At 39.6% G+C, this 27,406-nt stretch overlaps 3 protein-coding genes across 4 annotated transcripts in view; 2 read left to right on the top strand and 1 right to left on the bottom strand.

Moving 5' to 3' along the window:
- Positions 1–7,759, top strand: part of CLTC (clathrin heavy chain) — a 64,709-nt gene extending 56,950 nt beyond the window's left edge. The window contains exons 31-33 of one of the 2 annotated variants that reach the window (XM_081109038.1): positions 808–828; positions 4,401–4,476; positions 6,721–7,759. In XM_081109038.1, the coding sequence (XP_080965164.1) occupies positions 808–828; positions 4,401–4,476; positions 6,721–6,845 (222 nt within the window). In that variant the 3' untranslated portion in view covers positions 6,846–7,759. The remainder of the gene's footprint in view (positions 1–807; positions 829–4,400; positions 4,477–6,720) is intronic. The other variant, XM_081109039.1, reaches the window with a different exon arrangement.
- A 3,354-nt stretch (positions 7,760–11,113) lies between these two features.
- On the bottom strand, positions 11,114–15,928 carry PTRH2 (peptidyl-tRNA hydrolase 2). The gene is made up of 2 exons (XM_081109041.1): positions 15,838–15,928; positions 11,114–12,421 (listed from the first exon to the last, which is right to left on the bottom strand). Exon 2 carries the CDS (start codon positions 12,419–12,421, stop codon positions 11,882–11,884), a length of 540 nt encoding a protein of 179 aa, XP_080965167.1. The 5' UTR covers positions 15,838–15,928; the 3' UTR covers positions 11,114–11,881.
- VMP1 (vacuole membrane protein 1) overlaps positions 15,679–27,406 on the top strand; it is a 102,191-nt gene continuing 90,463 nt past the window's right edge. Inside the window, exons 1-2 of the mRNA XM_081109040.1 lie at positions 15,679–15,914; positions 16,001–16,210. The gene's annotated coding sequence lies outside the window, so the exon portion shown is untranslated. The remainder of the gene's footprint in view (positions 15,915–16,000; positions 16,211–27,406) is intronic.

Genomic DNA, 27,406 nt, shown 5'->3' with positions numbered 1-27,406 from the left:
CCCTGGGGAAGCTACACCTGTATTCTTAACATCTGTTAATCTTCTCAATATTTTGATAGTTTAACCCCTAATTTTAAAATATCATAGGAGGTTAACAAGTAATGACATGTTTCCTAAAAGTGCATTAAACAAGCTGGGGATATAATCTTATAAAAGTCACTTATTCGTCTTAGTGTCCTGTTTTGATGTTAGATATTTTTATTCACCCTATCTTCAACAGTTACTAGCTTTTTTGCTGTCAAACATTTAAAAATGATCTTAAAGGGTCCATTTCATTAGAGAAAACATGCTTATTAAAACCTGTTTCACATCTGATCTCTTCAGCATGCCTGTTTAAAGGGGGGAAATAGCACTACTAACAGCCCCCAGTATACTGAGTATTTCCTTAGGCTACCATCTAAGTAGATACCATTATGTTCAGTAATAATATTTTAAGAATTAACACTTTCTGTGTATAAGTCCAGGGTATCTTAGCCATAGATGAGAATTCTTTTCTTATGCATAATGCCAACTTGTGAGACCTGGCCCTAAGCTGCTGTTAACCAAAGTGCTGTAAATTTTACTAGCGATTAAGCTGCTTTCTTTCACACTGACTCCAGCATAAATTCTTCTGCAGTAAGCTCTGAAGTTAAAAATATATATATATTCTAAATTTTGCTTACAGTATGCCCTTTATTTTCACTATTCTCATACCTTTTTTAGTGGTTAGATGTTTCTCCCCTAAACCTTTGTTGCTGATTCTACCTTTTTATGCTCAATATGGAATTTGATTTTTTTCTAAGCTGCACCTTCTGAATTCCTTTGCAGGTTGATGCAATAAAGGAAAAGGTGAAAGTTGATTCTTTTCCATCTTTAAGTCTGGAGGACTAAGTCTAAGGAATTTGCATGATTTTTTCCTTCCTTTTCTACACTGCTGCTGCTGCTTTTTCCCCCCCAATAAATTTTCACTAAAGCCTCTGCAAGTCCCTTGAAACATAACTATAATAGAGTTGTAGGACGTTAGTAGATGTTTGGTACTAATCGGCTAATAGGCTTTAGGAAGGGCAGGAGGCTAATCAGTAGTTGGTTCACAGTCTCTCTTAAATAATTATTAAAAACTGAGCATGGTGAGTTTCCATATTAATTTCAAAGTTTCAGGAAATTTCTCTTCCCTGTCAGGGTATCTGGACCATAATAGGATTCTCTTAATACTCTAAATAAATTTAAACAGCCTCTGGTTTTATTTTGTGAGCTTGCCTGACAGTCGCTGAATTTATATCTGTATATACATGCCCTAAAAGGCTTTTTGGGATTTTTTTTGGTATTGAAGGACTGTGATCCAGTTTCTGATCTCTTGATTCTTACTAATTTTTTGCTGAAAGTAGATACAAGAGATACTAGCTGCTTCCGAAGAGACTTTCCTCATGTTTCTCCAGGTGTCCAGTTCTTATGGTGCTAGTCCATTTTCAAGAGGACTCAAAACTTTTTAATTATGAGAGTAGCTTGCTCTAATTGCTGCTAGCAACATGGATTATTTCTATATATAACAAAGCAATATTAACTTCTATGTTTTGCAATAAGGCACGCCTCTGAAGCCACCTCAAGTTTGCTCTCTTATTCATCTGTTGGTTTATCCATGGTAAATTTAGGCACCTTTTGGTTGCTGCTTCCTTAATTGGCTTGTCACCATTACAATATAAATGAAACCAATTTACAAACTTATGTCTGATATCAAATTGTGGTAAGAAAAGGGTGGGAAGATAGAGTTGAAACAAATTTGAATGAATTTGGCTGGGGGACAATGCGTTGGAATTATGTTGAACCAAACTGGAGTCACCATTGGAACTTAGGGCAAACCTGAGTAAAATGCATTGTGTGAGGCCCTTCAGCAGCTAGTAAGCAAGGCAGTTAGAAAGCGTGTGTGTGAAAAACAGGTAATTGAACTGCAGTGTTATGCATTGTTTTAAATCAAGCATGTACAACAGTCATTGCAATTACATCATACTACTTTTGAAACTCTTAAAGCATTGCTGTGGGCTGTGTGTGTTTCTTGAGAGCCTGTATAGCAAGTCATCTTCAGATCTCACTTCTTGCTTCAGTACTTTTGCCTTTTTTTCATGCACACATACACCAAAATAACTGACTGCATGTTAACTTTTCTCTGCAGCATATTGCAGTCTCTGTGGAAAAGCCTTTTACATTACAGTGAATTTTCAATAGTACAGGTGGAACTCAGTGACATGCTTACCTGAAATTTTTCTTTTTAAATCCAAGGATCAGAAACTTTTGTTACAGCTCTTAACAAAAGCTTGTGTTCATAACAGCCTTCTCTGCTTTTTCTTTTTTGAGCAATCTAAATTGGGTCTATGGAATAAAAAATTGGATGTTGCTGTGCCAGAGGCTGTCCTATTATATAGAAAAATCAAAAATTTTTTGCTTAGCTTGGTGCTGTTCCTTCAGAGTTCTTATTTTTTGTGTGCCCCCCCCCCCCCCCCCCCATGCCCAGCCTGCCTGTGTCTGTGCCTGGGCATGGTGATATTGCTAGTTCTTCTAAGTCTACATGTACTTCTGTAATAGGTCTCTGTCTCCAACATCTGACTCAGACATTAACTTTTAAACATGCGTCCACTTTAGATTCTTTTCCTTGAAAGTCTGGAAATGTATTATGCAGTGGTGGGTTTTTTGTTGTTTAATTTTTTTCTTCTTAGAAGTTATTAATGTACACTCATCCATGTATTTTTTTGCACAACCTCTTTAGCTTGGATACTGTTTAGGTTAGCAGAACCCCATCTGACCCTTGGTGGCACATACCATACTTTAAAGTATACAGCTGTAATAATTTTTGTTGTAAGTTTGAATACCAAACTGTGGGTATTTTTCATGGTATTTATACTCGATAGTGGTCTTTAATTTGACATTTGGTAATTTATAACAGATGAACACTTAGGGTATAAAACAGGAAAATGTATGCAAAAGCAAATTAACCCAACTTCCTAGGGTGGGGAAACCACATTTTATCTAAAGGTGTCTAGAGTCTGCCTCAGCTTACTTTTCTAATATTTTGTTCCTTGACATAGTAGGATGGACTAGACCCACATTTATGATACTAAAAAGTTAGTACACATATGAAGTATTATCCTAATCTTAGTGGCCTATCTGAAGACTCCAAGACACCATTTTAAATAATTTCAAAAAGAAATCAGGGCTGCTCTAACCATTTTAGCAGTCTTTATAGCTTTTTCACTGATGTTTGCATGTCTTTTTTTGTGAGTGATTTTTTTCACTATTTGCCTTTTTGAGGAACATTTAATAAAAAGTTTCTTCCTGCACTTTTCCCCCATCTCACTGCACATTTATGACTTTGAAAACCACTAGTAGTAATAACTTTGAGATTTGAAGTGTAGTTTTACTTTAAATATAATGTAGTTATGCTTTGGTTGAGATACCGACTTTTAAATATAGTTTAAAAGACAAATATAGTGTATATTTCAAAAGGCAAGTGAAAGTTGTGCGGTGGAGATTTCCTAGTCCTAGTGTCCTGATGAATTCTTCCTAATTCTTCACAGAGTTAGTCCTAGAGGCACTTTACAGATCACCTCGCTCAGCTGTCTCTTATAGACAAGGACATGTTTGGAGGCTAAGTGCAGTGGTTTGCCAAGGTCACACAACTAGTTAGTGAAGAACCTATGTGTTCTCCCTCCTTTCATTAACACATATGGACTCCTCTACAGTCTTATTTCTGTCAGATAGTATCCACATTTATTTAGAGTAGCTAGCATATAATGGCCATTTATTGTGGCTTCATTAAAAGCAAAAAAAAGAAGAAAACTCTTAAAAGGCTACTTCGTAGAAAATAGAGCATAAAAACATGCAGCCTGTCTTTATATTAAAATTATCAAATATGGAGCCACTTGAGTCTTAAACTTCAGTTTGTACCTATAATCAGTATCAGCAGAAACTGCACACTGGGCAAAAGGTAGCTTATTCTGCATAAGTATTTGTCCAGTCATTAGACTCATTTTACTTTTTTTGAATACCATTTCCTTTGGGGAAGAAGTCTTGTCAAGTCATGAGTTCATTATTATCTTTGGTAGGCTTTAATCTTCATTTGTAAAAGTGGTTCCTTCTCATTATCTCCCTCCCTCAGGCTGGCTGCTACCTAGCATGCCCAGTTTTAGCCTGGCGTGCGCTTTAATGGCATTTATAAATCCCTCCTTCTGGAGGGTTTATAATGACAGTGCTGAAAATCATCTTGACTGAAGTATGAACATTGCCACTGAATTTGAGGGGGCCTGAGAATGTTCTTTCTAGTCTTTTTATTTTGACAAAATTTAACAAACTAAGGCTTTTCCACTTTCTGCCATAAACCTAGGTTTATAATACTTTTGAGGTGCTAATTAACATTACCTGTTTTTCTCCAGGTGGATAAATTAGATGCTTCAGAATCACTGAGAAAAGAAGAAGAACAAGCTACAGAGACGCAACCTATTGTTTATGGTAATCTCTATCTCTTTTTAACTTAACAGAAATGTAGTAGATAAATGTTTCATTCTTTAGGGATTCTACCTCAAAATAGAAATATAATAAGCTTCTAAAATGCAAAAGGCTCACTGGTAAAGAAATAATTCTCTCTACTGTTATTCCACCCTACTCCCCAAAACAGTCTCAAAGCAGGCATTAATTTTATCCCCTCAGGTAATCTTAAATGCAAAGACAATCTCGAAAATCTTAAGATCATAACCTCAGTTTTTCTATTGCCTGGTCACTGGTTGATTGCTTATTCATAAATTACTGAAGAAGAATTATTGGTGAATTCAATTTTCAGAAGTGCCAAGGCTGTCTTTAGAATGCTTTTTTTTTTTTTTTAATATATTTTATTGGTTTTTCACAAAGAGGAAGGGAGAAGGATAGAGAGTTAGAAACATCGATGAGAGAGAAACATCGATCAGCTGCCTCCTGCACACACCCCACCGGGGATGCACCCACAACCCAGGTACATGCCCTTGACCGGAATCTAACCTGGGACCCTTCAGTCCGCAGGCCGACGCTCTATCCACTGAGCCAAACGAGTCAGGGCTAGAATGCTTTTTACATCAGGGATGGGGAACCATTTTTCTGCCAGGGGGCCATGTGGGTATTTATAACATCATTTGTTTAATATAATTCACCTAATATAAATTTATGTTGTTATGAACAAAGCTCCTAGATTTATTGAATTTCTAGTCTTGCCTGTAATTGCCTTGGTAGGACCAGACTAAATTATTTCAAGGGCCTATATGTCCCGGGAGCCAGACATTCCCCGCCCCTGCTTTACGTAAAGAATACATCCTCTATTTAAATTATAACTGGACAGAGAACCTGAATAGGGTTTCCATTTGAGAACTTTCTAGAGAGATAGGATCTTCAAACTCTCAGTTAATATGTAAGGCAATTTAGTTTCTTCTTACACATTTACGTCTGAACTACCTTTTCCATTTCACTCTTGGTGAACAGATTCATTTGAACAATGAATTTGAAGGGTATAGGTTAGTGTTCTTTAGACAAAAAATTTTAACCATTGTATCTCATCCTGCTAAAGGAAATGATAATATTCAAATCTATTATGACATTACCTCCTTTATATTGTAAATATAAAGGACTTTGGGGATTTAGAGAATCAGGGTAATTTTGACAAAGTTGGAAAAGATAAACTTTAAATAGATTGTTAGAGACGGGAGCGAGATGTTTCACATATTTGAGATAGGAAACACAGTAGGAACCAAAACAGAATGAGTGTAATAATTTGGGGGCACCTACTAAATTTGATTTGCCTTTAGGGTGTTTAAATGCAGAGGCCTCATAGGCAGTTGACAGTGGGGTTGAAATTTCAAGACAAATGTCAATATCAAGGTTAGAAGTGATTTTTATAAACTGCTGGTTTCCAAAAAGAATTCGCTCACTAAAGACAATTTTGTTGGTTATTCACAAAAAGGGGCGACACAAGGTAGCTTGTGCTAGGAGAAATCTTGCTCTAGTCTAGGTTACATTCCAGTGGGGGATTGAGTCCTTTTGTGGCAGTTGGGAAGAGTTGTTATGTGTCTTTTCCCTCTAAATAAGCCGGCTTCTCTATAGGTTGTTTTCTGTAAGTGGTCAACAACTATTTAAACTTCCTAAGAGGGGCAACAGAATATATGAAAGAGGTTGTATGCTCTAATGTATTTCATACCTAATATATATTTGAATATGTCTTGCTATTTTTAATTGCTTTCTCTAAATTAGTACTAGATTCTTTGCTCAAATGCATTAGGTTTCATTATCATGTCGATGTGCTTAAATCAGAAATTTAAATATAACTTTAACATTTCAGTTATGCTAAAACCATGTCTGTTAAACAATTGTTTTCCTGTGCTAATTATATTGTCACCAAATATAATGTGCAAACACCATGTTATAAAAAGGCTTATTAGTAGATGTCTTGCCTGCTGTCAAGCATGCATGTGCATATTGCTGTAGGTGATATGAAGTAACATAACTACTGTCACAGTTCTGACCCTTAGTTCTGCACTGTTTGTTGGCTTTATAGGCAGGACCCTTCTTAGGGTGACTGTCATGCCAAAATTGTGGCAGTCAGAAGTGCTCCCCAAAACTCAAAGTTGTGATTATGCTACTAGAGGGGAGATTGGAGTGTGATAGTCCTACAATACTAACAATTTTTACTGCCTCCTTGCCCCGCCCCCGCTCCTTTTTGTTTTCCATCTTTAGGTCAGCCCCAGTTGATGCTGACAGCAGGACCCAGTGTTGCAGTCCCTCCCCAGGCACCTTTTGGCTATGGTTATACTGCACCACCCTATGGGCAGCCACAGCCTGGCTTTGGGTACAGCATGTGAAACGGAAAGCTGATCCTGTAGTCGCCTATTTTCGTACTGAAACATCGTCTCTACCCACTTCTCAGTTTATAACAGAGGAAAACAGGCACATGTTCTTGTAACCCTTATTTCATGAAGGACTGCGTTTTGTTTCTAACTATAAACTTGGATCACCTATGTAAAAGCTTATTTCACATTCCGCATCATTTTAGAATTTATTTTCAAAGGGGAATAGTTTCAATGTTTTATTCATCTGGGCTTTTTTTCTTCCCTTTTGTTCTTTGAAGAACTGCCTAATATTCAATCTGTTGTGAAGAACCTGATTTGCACTCTGTAGTGTTTAAGAAAAACTCTAATATTGAAGCTCTTAAATTTAGTGTATGTAAACAGCTTACAATATGTATTGTCTAAATGCATTTAAATCTCTTTTATTCAAAGAAAAGCTAAAGCAAAAATATTGGTATGTGACCATGCGAGACTGTCAATGCAACAAAGACAACACTAATCATTATCAGCACATCCTACAGTGGACCACAGTGCTCTCCAAAGTATTGGGAAAATGCATTGCAGACAACTTGCCTGACTTTTCAATGAGCATAAGAGGCCCTCTAACCTATGCAGGTTTCCTGATTACGCATATAGAAAATGCTAGTGTGTTTTTGCTCACTCCATATGTAACAGGTGCCCTTATGTTGTGCTGTATCCTGTGCTTTTTCTGTGGGACCATTCCATTCAAGAACAAAGAGCACCATGATTCCAATCTGTGTGTATTTACTAACCCTTCCCTGAGGTTTGTGTATGTTGGATATTGTGGTGTTTTAGATCACTGAGTGTACAGAAGAGAGAATTCAAACAAAATATTGCTGTTCTTCAGTTTTGTTTGTGAAATTTGAAAATACTCAAATTTAAAATAAATTACTGGACTGTGGAAATAACATGTAGAATGGCAGTTTTAATTAAATACCTCTCAAACTTAAACCAAAGGAACCATGGTTTTGGTAGTTCCATATTGGATTCCAAGGGTAGGGAGGTATGAGAGCAGAAATGGAATGAGGAGCGGGACATGTGAAAACACATATCACATTTATAGCATAAGGCACACTATAGCGGGCTACATTTCAGCTATCTCCATCATATTAACCAAGTAGCACTTTTAAGTTTTATCTAAGCATTTTACTTCAATGAACAAGGTCATGATATGAAATTATATTAACTTGATATAAACATATAGAAACATGTAGTTCATGCTATTCCTCACCATGAAATTGTAAGGGTCCCCAAATTATGGGTAGTTTAAGGTGATCTTTTTTTAAACCAGTGTTTGAATCCAACTCTTGGCTGATGGTTAAGAATATTACTTTAAGTTCATTTCACTATTAATTATCCGTAGAGTTAGAGAGCCCCCTACTTAGCCTTGTATTGCCACAGAAGGGTCTTTTTTTTTTTTTTTTTTAACTTAGAACCTCTTTTCGTTCCCTATCTTTAATTCCCACCCTATTTTCCTATAGGAAATTACAGTATTAGCTGGAAAATCACCCTTTTTTTGTTTGTCCTAGTGAAGACATCTTGCTATTCAGGATCTGGCTGCACTTTTGTTTCTGCTGGATCTCTGCTCCCTGTTTTCATCATTATGAAAATTAAGAGGGAGAATAGTAATGGTCCTAGTGAGCCTATTCTTTTCAGACTCAACATGTGTTCTAGACCTTCAGTTTCTTCCCTCCCTCCTCTAATAGAACCAAATTAAAATACTTAAGGTTTACTTACAGCATACTTTAAAACGTTTTTTTTAAGAACAACAAAAAAATCTTGTGCTGTAATACTGAGTTGCCACTTAAGCCTTCTATAATGGGCTAGAGTAGAAGGAGGAACTGCTTTGACTTGGGTTCAAATCCTGAACAAGATGAACTTCTGAGCTTGTTCCCTGAGTAATTTTCAGAATTCTTTGCAAGACTGTGTTTAAGTCACAAAATGCCTAGCTCAAGACTAGACAATAGTAAGTGTTGTACAATAAGTAGTAGAATGAATTGGTAATAAACTGTATTTTAAAGGATTTCCTAACATGACTCTGAATGATGGTCTTGGAGAAGGGATTAAAAACAATTAACCAAGGGTACTAAGAGTCCTTAGCACTTTTCGATGTAACTGAAACAGGATAGAGGAAGGGGAGACATTACTGGGAAACTTCTCAGAAGGTAAGCATGCTTTCAGTGATCTTCCCTAATATCCAAATACAGCCTTTGTACAAAACCTGTGATGTTTGTTGACAACTATTTCAACATAGGCAGTATAACAGCAGAAGACTAACGGGTGATCTCCGAGTAGGGCCGCTTAACTTTGCTGTAAATTGATTTAGTCACGCAGACATTCTCACTCTAATGGTTCTCAAACTTTTTCTTTAGGATCCTTTTATACTCTTAAATCATTGAAGGTCCCAAAGAGTTTTAGTTTATATGGGGTTGCATTTATTGATATTTACTGTATTAGTAGTTAAAACAAATTTTAAAAATTATTAAATCCATTTAAATGTAATAGTAATAAACTCACTCCATGTTAACATAAAGAATTATAAATTAACTGTATGTCCCAGAACAAAGGTCAAGTGATGAGAGTGGCTGGCATTGTACTATTTTTTAATAACTTTCTTCAGAGTTTGTCTTAACAGAAGACTGCTGGATTCTCATATGCTTCTATATTCAATCTGTTATATGTTTTTGTTGAAATACATGAAGAAAGTATGGTTTCACAGATTTGTAACTAGGAAAGTATTTTAATATCCTTTTTAGATACTTGGGTTTAGTTGAAATGTGGAATCTGAAATTATAAAAGTGAACTTTTCATACTGTTGTATTAAAATCCATTGGTCTATCTTTATTTTGAATGGATCTCTTACCCATGCATGATTTGTACCCTCATGCATTGGTTATGTGGAAGACAGATTTACTACATTACATAGCTCTTCAAAATGTTAACACATTATATATTATATTTGTGAGAAACACTGATCTTACCAGGAAAGTGTTAAGTTTGGGGAAGCTTGGATGAGAGGCAGATACAAGTTTTCCTACATCCTGTCAATTGTTATTTATGAGGAGACTGCTACCAAACATTCAGATCTGGATAACCAGTTTGTTGGTGGTTCTTGCCAGTAAAAATTTTCCATGATAAAAGCAGCTAGTTCAGCTCACCACTCAGCCTCACAAGTATTTTTGTCATATTTCAATGTGCACCAGAAGTGTTTAATGCTACACAGAATATTAAGATAAATAGTTAAGGGTCAAATTTAATAATATTGTTAGTGCTTCATCCAGGGTGAATTTTTTTTTTTAATTGTGGGGAGGGCAGTGAAAACTACTTGTACAGGTAGGTGCCACTGCCTTCATTTGTGAAAGGTGCCAGCAGTTTTACCCATGGTGTAAAAGGAAAATAATGTGTTAATATTATAAAAATAGTTTTAACCCCCTGAAAGTGTATTAGAGAACCCATGGGCTCTGCCCATACTTTGAAACCTGTAAGATTATGAATCCTATTAAATAAATACTAAGTACAGGTGAACTAGAGAACAAAATGTATCACCAGAATTTGCATACAATTCATCCTAACAGATACGCCATGACTTATTACAATTACTTGAATCAGCCACAGCAGGCCATTGTGTGGGGAATGCAGTTCTTTGAACGAAGAACCAACAGTCTGAGGCAAGCCTCAGAAATTACCTGAGCCAGAACCATGCATTTAGGATTGAGTTCAATTACACTTTGTTGCATCACTTTTGAATCTAGTAGTATAAACATTCTCTTTAGAAACAGTTGCTACTGTGGCATCATTTAGTTGCAATTTCTCCTGTGCTATAATATGCCAGTGTAAGTGGTATAAAACTGACCAAATATTATAACTTTTAAGGCTGCCTGCCAGCTCCTTTAAACTTATACCTTAGTTGTGCTATCATGCTGCTTATGTTGAAGTTAACTGCTAATTAATGCTAATTGTTGAAGTTAACATGGGAGAGTTGAAGCCACTTAGCATGCGCCTGTTATCAAAATTCTCCCTGGCATCCTAATTCTTAGGGATACACTAAATTTAGAAATACTGCCAGGATCCCCCTAAAAGGCTCTCAGAAAAAGGGCTTTTTGCAAGAATACATTGCAAAAAGGGTAGAAGCTGTAGTTTTGGGAGCTGGGAAGCTGGTATAGTAATACTGGAATTATGTCATGTTAATTGTATAAAGATCAAAAGGGAAATAAAGATGCCCATAAATAATTGAATGACCTAATTCCTTCAGTTCTGGATAAACAATGAGATGTTGTGATGACATACTACTTTTACTTCACAGTGACCATGAATTCCTACATGTGCCCATTACCACCTTTAAGGTCCATACAAGTCACTTCACCAGTTTCAATGCTTTCACTGTTAGGAAAGGGGGGAAGTGAAGCAGTTTTTATAGGCGATGATGTAGAACCACTGCTGAGAACCTTTGGCCAGGGGGTCTGAGAAATGAGCATGAAACTGCACAGGTGGGTTAGTTATATCAATGCTATTAAACCTCAACTTTGAGACATAAATTTTAAAAATCTAGCAGGTTAGAGTCTAAAGCCTTTTGTGGGTGGCTATACATCTATTAATAAAGTAGGTGCTCAGTCATCCAGAAAGTTATGGTAGGAAAGAACCTGCATCCAATGGGACTACCTTTTAACCCCTGATCCTCTCCAATGGTGACAGCAACATAGTCTTGGGGAAGAAGAGCTATTAACATGCAGAGGGACCTAACCATGCAAAGGAAATGCTGTTTCCCCCCTTGTAATCCAATTTTGTTGTGAACTGTTTCTCTTAAGTATTTTTTGTTTCAGGACTTAAACCACTAGGACAATTTAACCAACTTTTTTTTTTCTTTTTAGCCCAAGATAACTGTGTAACTATGCCAAGTACATGACAGAAGAACATGGCAACAGATTTTCACCTCAAGAACACATAAATTGGGGGAAGAAACTCAGCTTTTATTGTTAGAATTTGACAGTTTCAAACATTTGTGGTGAGACAATCATGATACAAAATTCTATCTAGTAAAGTTTTAGGTGACCAGTGACTTTGTCAATTAGGTCTGCTGGTCCTGGCCCAATTCCCAGGACAGTTTGAGAACCTGGTGCAATCTGAGTACGTCCAGCATCTTGGATTAAACTTACAGTCAGTCCCAGCGTCTTTGCGTGGGTCAGTAATGCAATCAGAGTTTCTTCATCAGGGGCTTTGACCACCACTTTGGGCTGGCCACAGTATTCCCACTGTTTGAGCAGTTCGGGGTTTTTCCTTTGAATTTGCTTGTAGGCAGAAACAGCAGCATGAGAACACTGGGCAGCCACTTTCCCTTTTCCCATCTTTAAGTCATTTCGAACCACAAGAATCATTTTGTACTCCCCACTCTCTCCTAAGATGCTCGCTTCAGTTCTGGTTGCTGTGTTTGTCTCGTTCACTGAGTTTTTGGGGATCATCCCAAAGCGCACACGGAGGCCCCAGCCCAAGCACATGCCACAAGCTACTCCAGCAGCCACGCTGAGTGCACCAGGATGAGCCAAATACTCCATTACCAAGGATTTGGAGAGCATCTGAAAGGAAAGGAAAAAGGTTATCACTACACAGCAGTGAAAAGTTACAGGCTTATCAAATACCTTAATAGTATATAAGCAACAGTATTTTTAAAACTCTGAGGTCACCCAGAAAAAAGGCACAATATATTTTGAATCTTATGTGTGTACCGCTTTTTCTCCTCTGTACTAGAAAAAATTTCAAGAATACAGATGAAGCAATTTAAGTCATTTTGAATCTCAAAGTAGTAAGTATCTCTTGTTCTTGGCTACAACAAAGCTCTGTTCCTCAGAAAGGAAATGTCCTGTTTTACCAAGATGCCCGAAGGGTCTAAAGAAACCAAGAATAACTCCCCCACCCCCTTTTCTGGAATATAGTGCTTATTTAATCGAGTCTTCATAATGCAATGTGGGATGGTACCAGCGCCTCGGAGGAGTTCCTGGTTGTCTATGTAATGGGTCTGGAGTGAGGTGCCTTGCTAACATTTGCTAGACCGGAGCAGAGAGTGCTGTCAGTCTTACAAGTGAACATTTGTCCCATTGGACCTTATTGTAAGTGCAAAGCTAATAGACAAGACGAACCCAATTTCATTTTACATACAAACACAAACTATTTTTTGCATTTAATATACAGTGAATTTACCAGAGTGCTTTATATAAAAACAAAGGGAGATTATCCTTTATCCTTTATCTTAAAAATTAATTCTTGTTATCCCAGCAAAGCTGTTCATGGTATCTGAGTCACCAATAAAACGTATCAGTCTACATTTGAGGTTATTGGATTCATGTGATTCTGTGGCACAAGTCCTGGAAATATAGATTTTATCATAAATTTTCTTTTTATTCTCATGTTAAAATTAGGACATTGATGCTTTAAAAATTTATATGGTAAATTATATGCAGTCTTATCAAATAGTTTAATATAAGGATAGTGCAGGGAAGGGAGTGTTAAACCTTATGAGATGTAATTCATATACTATAAAATTAACTTTTAACAAGTACAATTCATGTTTGAAAGTAAAAAATACTGAAATCAGTTTTAAATTGTATATTGCATTTTGTTTGACCAAAAGACATCTTGGTCAGAGATGTCTGGCAAATAAAAAAGATAGAGGTATCTCCCACATTTCGAAAATCCATGTTACATCACTCGCTTTTGTGAAAACCTACATTAGTACCTGCTTTCAATAACCAAAAGAAATCCGAAGATTTTCCATTTTACAAAAAAAAAAAAGGCAGAAAGCAAAAACTGTTCACTGTTTTTCAGCGATTCAATATAGAAGCAGTGTGCACCCAGAGTAGTAAGAGTGGCACTGTCTTTACTATCCAAGTATTATTTTAGGTTTCTTGTATGATTTGGTAGGTTATTTTCTGGGGCTTGGGAACACTCAAATTTTTCCATATAAATGAACAGAAATTGCTTCTTCACTTTATACCATCCATTTCTACTTACAAAAGATTTCATAGGAGTCCTCTCCTTTCAGATAGTGTATATGTGCATCATTTTAGTGGTCAGAAGATAAGCCCAGGCTAGAAATACAGATTTAAGAGAACTTCACATACAACTGAGGTAAAGTGATGAAAGTGGATGAGGCCACTGGGAAAAGTAGAGTGGAGAAAGGGCTAAAACAAAATCCTGAGGAAACAAACATTTAGGGTTCAAAAGAGAGTTAGCGATGGGGTGGCTAGAGGAAAAGGGTCACACGTGGTCTCAGTCCTCTTTCACTGGTGCGCCTAATGAGGCAGCAGGGCTGTGCAGACAGGACTTCATGGCTCTGGATGTCTTTGCAGCCAGAAAAGTAAATTAGAACCCACACTGGGACTTCTGATAATCTAATGACCAGACTCTAAACTGAACAATTAGACGGATTCTCTGCTCTAATTTATAGGTTGCAAAGTAACCAAATATCTCATATGTCAAAATCAGGTACTATCTGGAGAAAGGAGGTTTACAGTTGTGAATACACCAAATAGTTTATTCTTGTATTTATTATTGTATTCTTTTCCATATGACCAACTGTAAACCTACTTTTGCCCCACCCTGTACAGAAAAAAGACCTATTATGTGTTGAATAACATTCTAAACCTTTTACTTCCATTACTGTTGCTATGAAAATAAAAGGAAAATATTCGCCTCATTTTAAAGATAAGAATCAGAGAAGCTGCTTATCCACAGTAACATGACTAATAAGAGCAGTATTAAAATGTACTCACTATCAAGGTCATGATACAAAGCTCATCTTCAAAGCTTTATTCCCAAATCATCATACGCTCAAGACCCCTAAAGCCTTTCTTGAGCTCCAAACTTGAATTTCCAGCTTCTGCTAGTTTCACCACTTAGGTGTCTATGAAGTACTCTACACTGAACTCAGTATCTTCCCTTCCCTCTTTTTTCTGTATTCTTGATTTCTAAGTAACTCTGGACTTTTCTGTCCTCCCACCCAGTCACCAAAACTTGTGGATCTGTCTTAAACCATCTTATCTAAGCAGTGCCCCAATTATCTCTTGGCCAAAAGCCTCTAAAATTAACTTCACTACCTCTCATCTTTCCACATTTGCTTCACTCGTGCCCTAGTTCATCCTAGTCCATCTTTCAGTAAAATTATGCTCCTAAAACACAAACCTGAGTCTACTTCCCTGCTCAAAAATCACTGGGTAAACGCCCCTACAGGATAAAACAAATCCCTTTGCATGAATTTACAGCGCTACCCAATTTGGTTACAACCTACTGTATCCTCCTACCCTCCTGCTACTTACTGTACTGCCCAGACACACCAAATTACTAGGTCCCTTCAAGCAGCAATCTTCCCCTGCAATTATTTCCCTTCGCCTAAACACACAAACAAAAACATCTTCTTTACTCCTAAGGCGCAGTTCAAATGCCTGCCTCTAAAATATTTACCAACCCCCAGTCTTACCTATCCTTCCCAGCTGCTGTAGCTCTTATACATAACTCCTCCTGTGGGTCACAGTCTCTGGCGTCTACTTCTTTAATATTTCAATTAAGGAAATATTTCTCTAGCCATTATGTCTGGGAACCAAATTTTCGGTCATATTCTTAGAACTCCCCCGCCCCCCCTTTTTTTTTCCTTCGTAGGGCTCAGCAACTCGATACGATGGGGGAGTTCAATAAAAACTCAGCAGAGTGCGAGGCCTGGTCGGTGTTCTCCCACATTCGGAGCGAGCACATCGATGCTGCCCGAATGGAGGCTTTGTCTGGGAACTGAAAATTCTGGGCCCGTCCCCTGCCCCGCATCTTGGTCCCTCGTTCCAAAGGATGGCTGGCAGGGCAGGATCAGTGGCTCCAGCAGCTTTGGGGCGGCAGAAAGTTTACGAAGATGAAAGGGTGGGGGTGCGGGTTACGGAAAGACACATCCCAACTGGAGAGAGGATGGAGAACGGCATCCTCTCCTTCGCCCTGCGAGGGGCCCACCTACCTAGTGCGCTTCTCCTCGCCTCGCCCGCGTCTTGAGGTTCTTCACTTCGGAGGAGCGAGCACGCTGCGTCGCACGAGGTACCTCTTCCGCGGTTCCTGGACAACAAGTTCCGGATCAAGAACTGAGGAGAGAACAGTCATTCTCCCTCTCGCTCCGCCCACAGGTCCCGGACCGAAATCCTGCGTGCGACCGTCAGCCGAGGTTGCCGAAAGGAGGTGGGAACGATTCTCTTCAGGAGACGGTCTCCCGGGGGAACACGGACAGGAAGTGACGTACCGAGTTCCGGTTTTGCCGGAGCCCAGCGGCGGGTGTGAGAGTCGGTCAGGTGCCGCTTGTAGGACCCGGAGATCCGGAGCAGCCGGGGTCAGAGCGGGTAGGTAAACGAGTCCGGGGAATTGGGGACGGAAGCCCGAGACTTTCCTCAGAGCTCAGCCTCTTCCGGAGCTCTCCCACTTACGCCGTGCAGACCTGGGGCACCGTGATTTCGACTTCAAGCAGTATTTTCGGGGGCTGCGGACTCTGGATGTCTGGCGGTAGCCAGCTTATCTGGGACACCGCTCCCTGGTTGGCCACCGGTACACCGAACCCACACACCTTACCCCCGACCATTTGCCTTGAGCGCCACTGATTGGCAAGCCGTTCTAAGCTGCTGCTTCCTTCCCCGGTTTCTAGGACTTTAGAGTAAATGGAGGTCTTCCCTGCTGATGACCAAGCTGTTTAGAAGCATACGCTTTTAAGCAAAATTCAGACGTGTTGTTTCATGTATATCTTGTTCTTGGTTTTTATTTAGAAAAAATTTTCACACTTGTCTGAAACGAGGTGACAAGGTTGTTGAGATGTGGAATTATATAGATTAGAGGTTATCGTTAGTTTTAATAGCTAGTAAATTTGCGTGTTGACTTTGTAACTACCAAACACTGATCTTATAGTCATTGGTACATTTTTTTAATTGATTTGAGAGAGAGAGAGAGAAACATCGATGTGATAAACTTCAGTTGCCTCCCATACATACACCCCCACGGGACAGGGAGCCCAAAACCTGTGTATGGGTGTTCCCGGGGATGCTCCAACCAACCGGCCAGGGCTGGTCTCATATTCTTTTTGTTCAGTTCAGTTCAGTCATGGAGAAACTGATTACCCAAATTTTCTCACTGTCCATCTTCTTCCTGTCTTTGGCTTGAATAAACACTTTTTAGAATTGTAAAATATCATCAAACTTTGAGTCAAAGACCTGGATTGAAGTCCAACATTTATTGAGTGAAAGTTGACAGATTACCTAACTTTCTGAGCTGGTTGGTAAAGGTGCTGTTCATTTTATTTCATAGAATGTCACAATGATTGCGATAGTAAATGTGAAATCACTATGTAAGTGAAAATATGGTGATATTGTCATTTTACTCTGAAATCTGGACATGTCTAGTGCAGAATACTGTTCCTTTGCATCTCTTCAAAATTTGGTGTTTTATGTTGTGTAGTATTTATCAGAAAGTATTATCATACATTTCTCTGAGATGATCTTTGCCCTACTTTCGAACACAATAAAAGCTAGCCAGGAATAATTAGATACTGTAATCCATTGAGTTAGTCACTTTAATTAATAAGTAGGTGACCGGAGAAAATGAGTATAGCTTTGTATTTGAGAGTCTAAGTCTGATCTTTTTTGGTCATCATGTATTATTACTTAAGAATTTACAAGTACAGAGGAAGCTGAGGTTTTTGGTGCTTATATATAGTTAAATACCTATTGAATGCAGTATTTAGAAGTAGAAGCAACCTCTGTGAACATAAAGTTAGGTTTTTCTCATTTAATAGGAGAAAATTGAGGCCTAGAAACAGTCAGTATTGGCTCGCCTGAGGTCCTATGGCTTAGGTAGTGCCGGAACCTGAACTGGAAATGAGATCCCAGGTGTTCTTTCTGTTCTGCTCAGGTTGTCTCTAGGCATCTTTGTATTGTTTGCTAGTATTTCCTGGTTTGCATGAAAATGATTTCTCTCATGTAGTAAAGAGATATATATATGTGTGTGTATACATCCATTCCTTCCCCCTTTAGTCTTGTAAATTCCATGAAAACAAAAACGCTATGGTTGGCAAGATTTGCAGTGGAGTGTTATAAGGAAAGAAAATTAGTTCTATTCTTCAGAACAGTTATTCTGAGTTCATGCTTTTTTAGTATCAGGTATCGAGGTATCTTCTTTCTGGCAAGTGGAAAAGACAGAGGATCTTTGTAACACATGTCTCACTCAGTGAATGTTGTTAATACGTATGAGAAGCTGTATTAATTACTTTGCTCCTGCTAAAAAAATTTCTCCAAGCTGTTTGTAATTTCATCATTCTGTTATTCTAGAGGCCCGGTGCATGAAATTGGTGCACAGGTAGGGTCCCTAAGCCTGGTTGGCGATCAATGTCAATCGGGGCCTTCTGACTGCTGGCCGGGGCCTTCCTTCTCTGGCTGCCAGGTGCCAGCTGGGGCCTCCCTTCCCTGGCTGATGGCTGATGGCTGCTGGCTGCTGGCTGCTGGTGGGGGCCTCCCTTCCCTGGCTGCCACCTTCCAGCTGGGGCCTTCCTTCATTCCGTGCCGCCTACTGGTGGTCAGATCATGTCATAGCAAGCAATTGAACTCCTGAGGGGCCACTTTGCATATTAGCCTTTTATATATATAGACTAGAGGCCCAGTGCACAAAAATTTGTACACTCGGCAGGGGAGGGGGTCCCTCAGCCCAGCCTGCGCCCTCTCACAGTCCGGGAGCCCTCAGGGGATGTCCTACTGATGGCTTAGGCCTACTTCTGTAGGAGGCGACCAGGCAGGCCAATCAGGGGACAGCGCTGCCCCAGTCACCCCGCTGCTGCCAGCCTCCCTCTGCGGGAGGCAACTGAGCGGCTGATCAGGGGATGGCACCAGAAGGCGCAGCCTCACCTCATCCCCATCACCCCTCTGCCACCACTGGTAGCTGTTGCCTCCTATTGGGGTCCTGCCCCAGCAGGTCCAGGGTTCCCAAAGGTGTGGACGGAGTCGGCAAAGAATGAAGGACACGGAGGCAGCGTTCAGTTGATCAGCATAGCGAGGTTCTCTTTTTTATTGTTCTATTACATCTATTTTTATACCATTTCATCCTATAAGCATGCCTCTATAATCACATCATGGTATGTTTTGGGTAACGTTCTATAGTTCCTTCTTTCTTATCTGACCTTTGCCAAAAATCCTGTCTCTGTCTAGTTCTGTTGATTTTAATGTGGTCTAGGTTAATCTCTGTGTTCCATCACAAGGGCTTTTCCAAGGTCACTGCTCTACTGATAGGCTACAAGGAAGTGACTGAAGGAGATTATCCCACCCAGTAAAGGTTATGTCCTCCCAGCCTCGCTGCTTGCCTTCCCTGGGACTGCCCTGTGGTGGTGGCTCTCCAGGGGTATAGGCTTTGGTGCTTTCCCTGGTGGGCAGACCCCTGGGGATGTGGGCCCAACAAGTCCCAAATTTATTGCCAACCGTCTTAGTCCAAGTTCTTCATAAGTAGTACATGGTATTTCTGTAACACTAGGGAGATTTACTGATTTATTCTCTTCCTTAGTCCTGTTAATAATCCCTGACCTGGGGAAACAACCTTTCTCGGGGAGGTGGTCCTGTTTAAAACATAGTGCTAAGAAGGGGAGCAAACATATGCCATATACGCCTGGTCCCTTGAAACATAAGCTGTGCAGATGTTTTTTCCCTGCAGCGACTGTGTCAAGCAGCAAGGGTGGACCGGCTTCCAGCAAATTCCCCCATTTTTATTTTTTAAATGACAGCGTGCGTAAATCAGCGGCCACCTCTCGGATTGGGTTGTTTAAGACTCAGAAAAAGACTTGTTTGTGATTTTGCTAACAGGTTAGTCCGAGGCTTAACCCTATATCGGCTCCCCACAGCCTCCCCCCCACCCCCCTTCGCCATTCCCTCCCTCTCCCTGCTGGCACATGCTTTGGCTGGCCTGGCGCCACCTGCTCACCGGCCCCACTTCCCGCCAACTGGTCATTCCGTGGTTTGGTCAATTTGCATATTATGCTTTTATTATATAGGGTTATTTCTTAATCTGTGGAGTCATTTCTGTAATTATTTCATTCTGGATAAATAGCCAATGTAGAAGAGTTAATTCTCTGTCTTGTTGGAAACTCTTTTTGCTTCCATTGATTGCACAAAACCTGTTTAGTCTCTCCCCTTTCTTGGAGATTGTAGGGCCAGGAACTTATTATCACTGCTGTTTTTTGCCCACATGCTCTTTGTTGGTCTCACGTAAACTCCAGATTAGAGACGCAAACAAACTGAATGAATTGAATTGAAAACTTGTTTGTTGTTGTGTTAGTTAAAAATCTGTTTCCACAGACTTGAAAATATTGTGGAAGTAAACTTTTAAGGAGTTTATTGCTTGAAGAAACTCCTTATTTTGTCTGGGAAAGCAACTTTGTGTAGAGTGTGCTGAATTGATATTATGTGTTATGTAAATCCTATTTTAAGCTCATTTAAAAATATGCTTCTTAAAGGTTTTGGAACTTTGAATAGGTGATATTTTTCTGTGTTAGATAAAAGATGATGCTTAACGCTTAAGGTATTTTTAAGTTAAGCAAGAGCAACCTATTGAGTAATCCTATATCAGCTGGTGTAACTATAATTGCTATGGAATTTGTCAGTAGTATTCCAGAAATACATATCTTTGTGGTATTTTCTCTTTTCTTCAGGTTCATTAATAATAATAACCCTGGTCTTTACAAATTTTTCTAAGAAGACCGGGTGGATAGTGATAAGAGTTAAGGCTATGAAGCTAAATTGCCTTGGTTCAAATTCCAGCTCTACTACTGTGCAACCCTTGGGCTAGTTACTTAGCCTCTTGCAATCTCAATTTCCTCCTTGACAGTGTAGTCAGAATCTTTCTTGTTAGGGTTAAATGAATAGGTTTAAGTAAAGCATTTAGAATAGTGCCTGGCATTTAGTTGCCCATGATTATTATCATCAGCGTGATCATCATGTGGCCTACTGAGCAGTTGCTAAGAACTCTTTCCCAACCCTCTTCTGAAAGCAGGTCCTTATGTTGCTGTTTACTTGATTATTGTTTGCTTATTATTAATGAAGTGTCAGTAAATAAATGTATTTATATACACAGTTTCATTTTGTGAATGTTTTACAACATATGGGATTCTTAACAAAATGAGGCATTCTTGTAGGTCATTTTCTGAACCTTTTTGTATTATTGTTAACAGTTTATGTTGTAGGGATTCAGAATGAGTCACCACAAGGTGTGCCTTTGTGGTATGCAGATTATTTTCAGCTAAAGGTAACTAAGACCCTGCAGGATCGAGAAACTTCTGCCACCTTGTCCCACTTAACTACCTAGAAGAATTTGAATTAGAGGCCTTGCCCATAATAGGAGATTATCAGAAATAACCTCTTTTGACCTATGTATATGGTAGGGCAAACTACCAATTACTGAATATCTGCTGTAATCATCTTGCAGATGACACTCAAGCCCCAAGATGTCTTACTTACCTCATCTTAAGCTCAGAATTTCATATATACCTCATTTTCCCTTTCTGTCTCCGAACCTTTTATGTAGTGGGGACTCTGACTCTCTGATGTATATAGGCTTTCCTTGCCCATGAAATTAAATTTGATTTTTCTCTTATAAGTCTGTCTAGTGTTAATTTGATTATTCAGTCAACCAAAAAGAACCAGAGGAGAGAAGGGAGAATTTTTCCCTTTTGCCACAACATTATCTTTGTAAGCCATAACATGGAATTTGAGAATTGAAATTTGGGGATTTGATGTTTAAGAATGTCTTCCAGCACTTACTTTCTTTGCATGGAAAAGATCATGTTGTAGTGACATTTATTGCCATATCTGTTCATTCATCCAATCAGTGAACAAAATATTTTGTGTCCCAGGTTCTGGAGAAAACAGTGGGAAACAAAGACAGATACTTTAGTCGGGTGCCTGATAGAGAAAAACATAAATACAGACATGAAAGAATAAACACAGTGTAATAAAGCATTTTAAAAATTTATTTTAGAGAGAGAGAAACATTGATTTGTTGTTCCACCCATTCATGCACTCATTGGCTGATTTCTGTACGTGCCCTGACTGGGGATTGAACCTGCAACCATTTGGTAGGACAACCCTCCAACTGAGTCACCTGGCCAGAGCTATTCAGAATTCTTTTAAAAAAATGTTCAGCTCTGTCAAATGCTGCTTGCTCTGTGGTCTAGAAGAAGACAGAATAAAGACGTAGTTGAATTGGTTGATCTGACTAGCCACTTCTTCACTTATTGTTGAGTCTGTTTCCTTCCAGAAACTTTCAAGTGTCCACATTGCAAAAGCCATGTAATCAAGAGAGTATATATACAGGTTCTCCTGCCCCTTATAAGTTTTGAAAATCTACTGATGGGAAATTTTAGCACTGCTTCTGTGTGCAGAGGAGTATTATTTAATTTATACTAAACTAGTGTCCTGGTGCACAAATTCGTGCGCATTGAAAGGAAAATAATTGGAGAAATATTTTAATTATTCGCCCTTTCTCTATAATAGAAGTGTCAACCAAATTCACGATTGACAATGACAGATCGAAATGCGTGTGCAGACAGCACCACAGATGTTATGTAGGTACCCTCCTCAGTTTGGTGCTCTCTACTGGGGAGCCCTGCTTCAGGATTAGATCCCAGAGTTCTCAGTGGCACCACCCCCACCCCAGCTGAGATAACTCTCTGGGACTTCAGTTGCCATCTGTGGGTGCCTGGCTAGCCCTTTCACGTCTTCACCCCTCCTACCAGTCTCTATGAGGTCTCCACCTTCAATCCTTAGGTATCAGGGTTCTCTCCTGCGAGTTTTCTGTTGATTATTCAGGAAGCCTTTCCGTATATCAGTTGTAATTCCAGCTTGTTCCTGGAGCATGTCCGTGCAGCATCCTCCTACTCTGCCACCATTTGTAATCTCCTCTGAAGTCATTTTCAAATTCCACCATTTCTTCTTTTCAGTTGGGTCAAGTTTCTAAACTTTCTAAATCTCTGTTTTCTGACTAATGAAAAGAAAATAGGATTCCACCGAGTCTCCTATTTACCTACTCCAGGACTTCTGTGAGGATCAAATTTGAGATGAGGCACATGAAAACACTTCACAAACATTTGGTTAAATTGTAAAATGTTTGCACCTGGCTTTAAAGCAAGTTGGGTTCCTGGGCTGACCAAACTCCAAGGAGGCTAGTTGCTAGAGATAGGAAGCTGGGCATTGCTATGTGACGTCATTACCTGGCTCCCACAGCGACCGTTTCCAGGCTGGGCTGGGCTGTGGGCCACATTTTGCACCATGGGGTCTTGGCAGCGTTGGCTGCGATTTGGTGGGGTGTCACTCTGGGGTGGTGGTGGGGCCTGTGTCCCACTTGGGGGAGCCGAGTATTCGTTTGTTGGTGCCAGGTCCATGACGCCATTTATTTTTAAATGGCCAGTGTGTGTCATGGCAGCTCCTGCATTGAGCGTCAGTGCACGTCATAGCTACCGGTTGGATGGATGGGCACAGCCTTTTATATATATAGATAATCAATAGATATCACTAGGATCTCTATCTGCAATACCAATTTTTAAAAATATGTTTGTTTGTTTTTTGTTGTTTTTTTAAAATATATTTTATTGATTTCTTTACAGAGAGGAAGGAGAGGGATAGTTAGAAACATCGATGAGAGAGAAACATCGATCAGCTGCCTCTTGCACACCCCCACTGGGGATATGCCCACAACCAAAGTACATGCCCTTGACCAGAATCGAACCTAGGACCCTTTAGTCCCTAGGCCAGTGATAGCGAACCTTTTGAGCTTGGCGTGTCAGCATTTTGAAAAACCCTAACTTAACTCAGGTGTCGTGTCACATATAGAAATTTTTTGATATTTGCAACCATAGTAAAACAAAGACTTATATTTTTTATATTTATTTTATATATTTAAATGCCATTTTACAAAGAAAAATCAACCAAAAAAATGAGTTCACGTGTCACCTCTGACACGCGTGTCATAGGTTTGCCATCACTGCCCTAGGCCAATCCTCTATCCACTGAGCCAAACCGGTCAGGGCTAAAAATATGTTTTTTATTGATTTCAGAGAGGCAGGGTGAGGGAGAGAGAGATAGAAACATCAATGATGAAAGAGGATCATTAATCAGCTGCCTCCTGCATGTCAGTGGGGACCGCATCCACAACCCGGGCATGTGTCCCAACCAGGAATCGAACTGTGACCTCCTGGTTCTTAGGTCGATGCTCAATCACTGAGCCACACCAGCAGGCTACATACTAATTTTCAGAAATTTAAATATTTTAACTTATCAGTAACTTTAATACCTTTTGGTAAGTGAAACTACCAGTAGATTCCTACCGCAAAGCCTTTGTACTTCTTTTTCTCTCTCTCTACAGTGCTGTTCCCCATATTTTTTATGGCTCCTCGCTAATGTCAAATTCTCAGGAAAGCTTCTTTATCCACCTTGTTAAAAATTACACACACACACACACACACACACACACACACTTTATTTTTCTCTATAGCACCTATCGCTATCTGATATGTTTGATTTTTTTCTGTTCACTGCTGTTTCTGGTATCTTAAACTATGCCTGGCACACAGTATATATTTGTTAAATGAGCAAGTGAAAAATTTATTTTCACTGCTGGATAATATTTCATTATGTAACTCCACCCCAATTTATCTGTTTTCCTTGCAATGGACATTTGAATTATTTATAACTTTTGCTTTTAAGACAGTGTTGCTAAAAATATCATTGTACATGTGACATTTCACATGTGTAAGAGGTTCTATTGGCTATATACCTAGGTATAAAATTGCTAGCAAGAGTATGCCAATATTCATCTCTACAAGTTGTTTTTCACCCATTGCTATTGTTACTCTTCCTAACTTTTGCCGAGGAATGCATGTAAAGAATGCAGTGAAGGATTGTGAAATTGAATGTTAGATTGCAAAATCATCACAAATCCTTCTCACTGTATGCTTACCCTTTTGCAAGATGATTTTACTTCTAGTCTGTTAGTCAACCCCTTGACTCTGTATTTGGCTATGAGGCTTGCTTTGGCCAAGGAGATATTAGCAAGTGTGGCACAAACAGAGGCTTTGATACATAAAATTTCTCTGCCAGAAAGACCAGAGAAAGAGGCTGGTAACTCCATCATTACATTAAGAGTTTATTAAGAGAACTTACATACCAATGGTGTCTTGGGTGGCAACAAGATGACATGGATATGCTCCATGCCTTCCACATTCCAGTCTCTGTGTTTTCTACCTAAAAGTAGTGAGTCTACCTGCGGGAAAAGGAATGTGTGTTTAATCTAAAGGAAGAAGAACCACCAGGTGCCAAGAGGCGCTGGTGCCAGAGTTGGTTAAGAGACAGATAACCAAGGGCTTCTGGTTCCAGAGACATAGCCCAGAGTTCTTGTGTAGATGGCGGATTAGCTTCAGCTGAAGTCAGCTTATAGCGCAGTCTTGAAAAACACTTGCACGTGAAGCCTGTCTTTTCCTACTGCTCTTTGGAACTGTCAGCCCTTGTGCAAACGCCCAGCTCAATCCAGTGAAGCAGAGGGGACCCTGTGGAGCAAGGACAAGGCATCCCAGCTGAAACCTGCCTAGCCGAAAAGCCAAGCTAGCCCAGACCAAACTGCTCAACCTAATTCACAGAATCATGAGAACTATTACATAATTCTTTTAAACCACAAAATTTTGGAGCTAAGTTGTTACACAGCAAAATATAATGGATAAAATACATACATACATACATACATACATATCCTCAGGTGAGGATTAAAAAATACAACTTGCCACCCTAACCGGTTTGGCTCAGTGGATAGAGCGTCAGCCTGCAGACCGAAAGGTCCCAGGTTCAATTCTGGTCAAGGGTATGTACCTTGGTTGCGGGCACATCCCTAGTGGGGGGTGTGCACGAGACAGCTGGTTGATGTTTCTCTCTCATCGATGTTTCTAGCTCTCTAGCCTGCTCCCTTCCTCTCTGTAAGAAACAATAAAATATATTTTTTTAAAAATACAACTTGCCATCTTTTTATTTATTTATTTATTTTTAAAGCCTATATAATAAAGAGCTAATATGCAAATGGTCGTTACACCAAAACGGCTCAGATACTCAACACTGGGGGGAGAGGAATGGGGACCAGCCAGGCACAAATGAGCTCACAGAAAGGAATGGGGACCAGCTAGGCTGCGACCTGGGAGAGGGACAAGCTGCCAGCCCCGCGGTCTTGGGTACCTGCGGCTGTGGCCCGGGCGAAGCTGCCCGCCCCCGGTCCCCTGTGGCTGCGGCCAGCCCGGGTCCTGGGTGCCTGCTGCTGGCCAGAGGGAGGGAATCCTGGGTCCTGGGTGTGGGGTGAGGCAGAGGCAGTTAGGGGCAATCAGGCCAGCAGGGGAGCAGTTAGGGACAATCAGGCAGGCAGGTGAGCGGTTAGGAGCCAGTGGTCCCGGATTGCGAGAGGCAGTCAGACATCCCCCGAGGAGTCCCGGATTGGAGAGGATGCAGCCCAGGCTGAGGGACCTCCCCCCCTTCCCATGCACGAATTTCCTGCTCCAGGCCTCTAGTAGATAAATAAAAATCAATAAAAGCATATCCTCTGGTGAGAATTTAAAAATACAACTTGCAGTCTTTTATTTATTTATTTATTTATTTATTTATTTATTTATTTTAAAATATGTTTTTATTTATTTCAGAGAGGGTAGGAGAGTGAGGGAGAGGGAAAGAAATATCAATGATGAGAGAGAATCATTGATCAGCTGCCTTCTGCACATCACCTGGGTTGTGCGTAGAGCCCACAACCCAGGCATGTGCCCTGACTAGGAATTGAACCATGACTTCCTGGTTCATAGGTGGACACTCAACCTTTGAGCAACACTGGCTGGGCTGGGATAATTTTAAAGTGATGAATTTAATCTGTTAGTGTTTGTTTTAATTATTGGCATACATGGTCTATTTGGACTTGTTTTTGTCATTGTCACAAATTAGATACTCTTCTTATTTTATACAGTATTTGTTTTTATTTTCCTTTATATTTACCACTTTATTTTTTTACATTTCTTGTATCTCAGCCAATTAGGGGGATCATTGCTTTCTTCTTATAGAATATTCTTTAGAATTTTTTTTCTCTAGCATTTAGATTTGGTAGTAAACTCCTCATTTATTGCTCACTATTAATTCTAAGTTGGCTATTTTATCTCAAATTCTAATTCGTGACCTTACTCTTACTCCTTCCCCACTTTTTTAGAGACAGTGTTTTTGCTTATCTTGCATTGGTTATGAATAACTAACTGAATGAACATTTAGAAGTATACTGAGAGAAAATGAGAAATGGGATTTTTCAAGCTGTACTTTTACAAGTTATTCTTTCCCCCCATGAAAATAAAATGTTTTTACACAAAGGAACATAAAATGATATTTTACATATTGAAGGTGAGAGATGAAGAGACCTTCCCCTAAATCTGTCAGACTCTCAAAAATGGAATTTCTAAAATGTCTTCCAGGTTGTATCTTTGAACAATTTGGGTTTTTACTTAAAAATTCGAT

Source organism: Myotis nattereri (genome assembly GCF_964212035.1).
Source record: "Myotis nattereri genome assembly, chromosome: 16".
In the NCBI taxonomy this organism is placed as follows: Eukaryota; Metazoa; Chordata; class Mammalia; order Chiroptera; family Vespertilionidae; genus Myotis; species Myotis nattereri.
This window is presented reverse-complemented; position numbering and strand designations above follow the sequence as displayed.

Excerpts from the sequence above, each read along its gene's own strand:
- PTRH2 (XM_081109041.1), bottom strand. The coding sequence starts at position 12,421 with ATGCTCTCCAAATCCTTGGTAATGGAGTATTTGGCTCATCCTGGTGCA.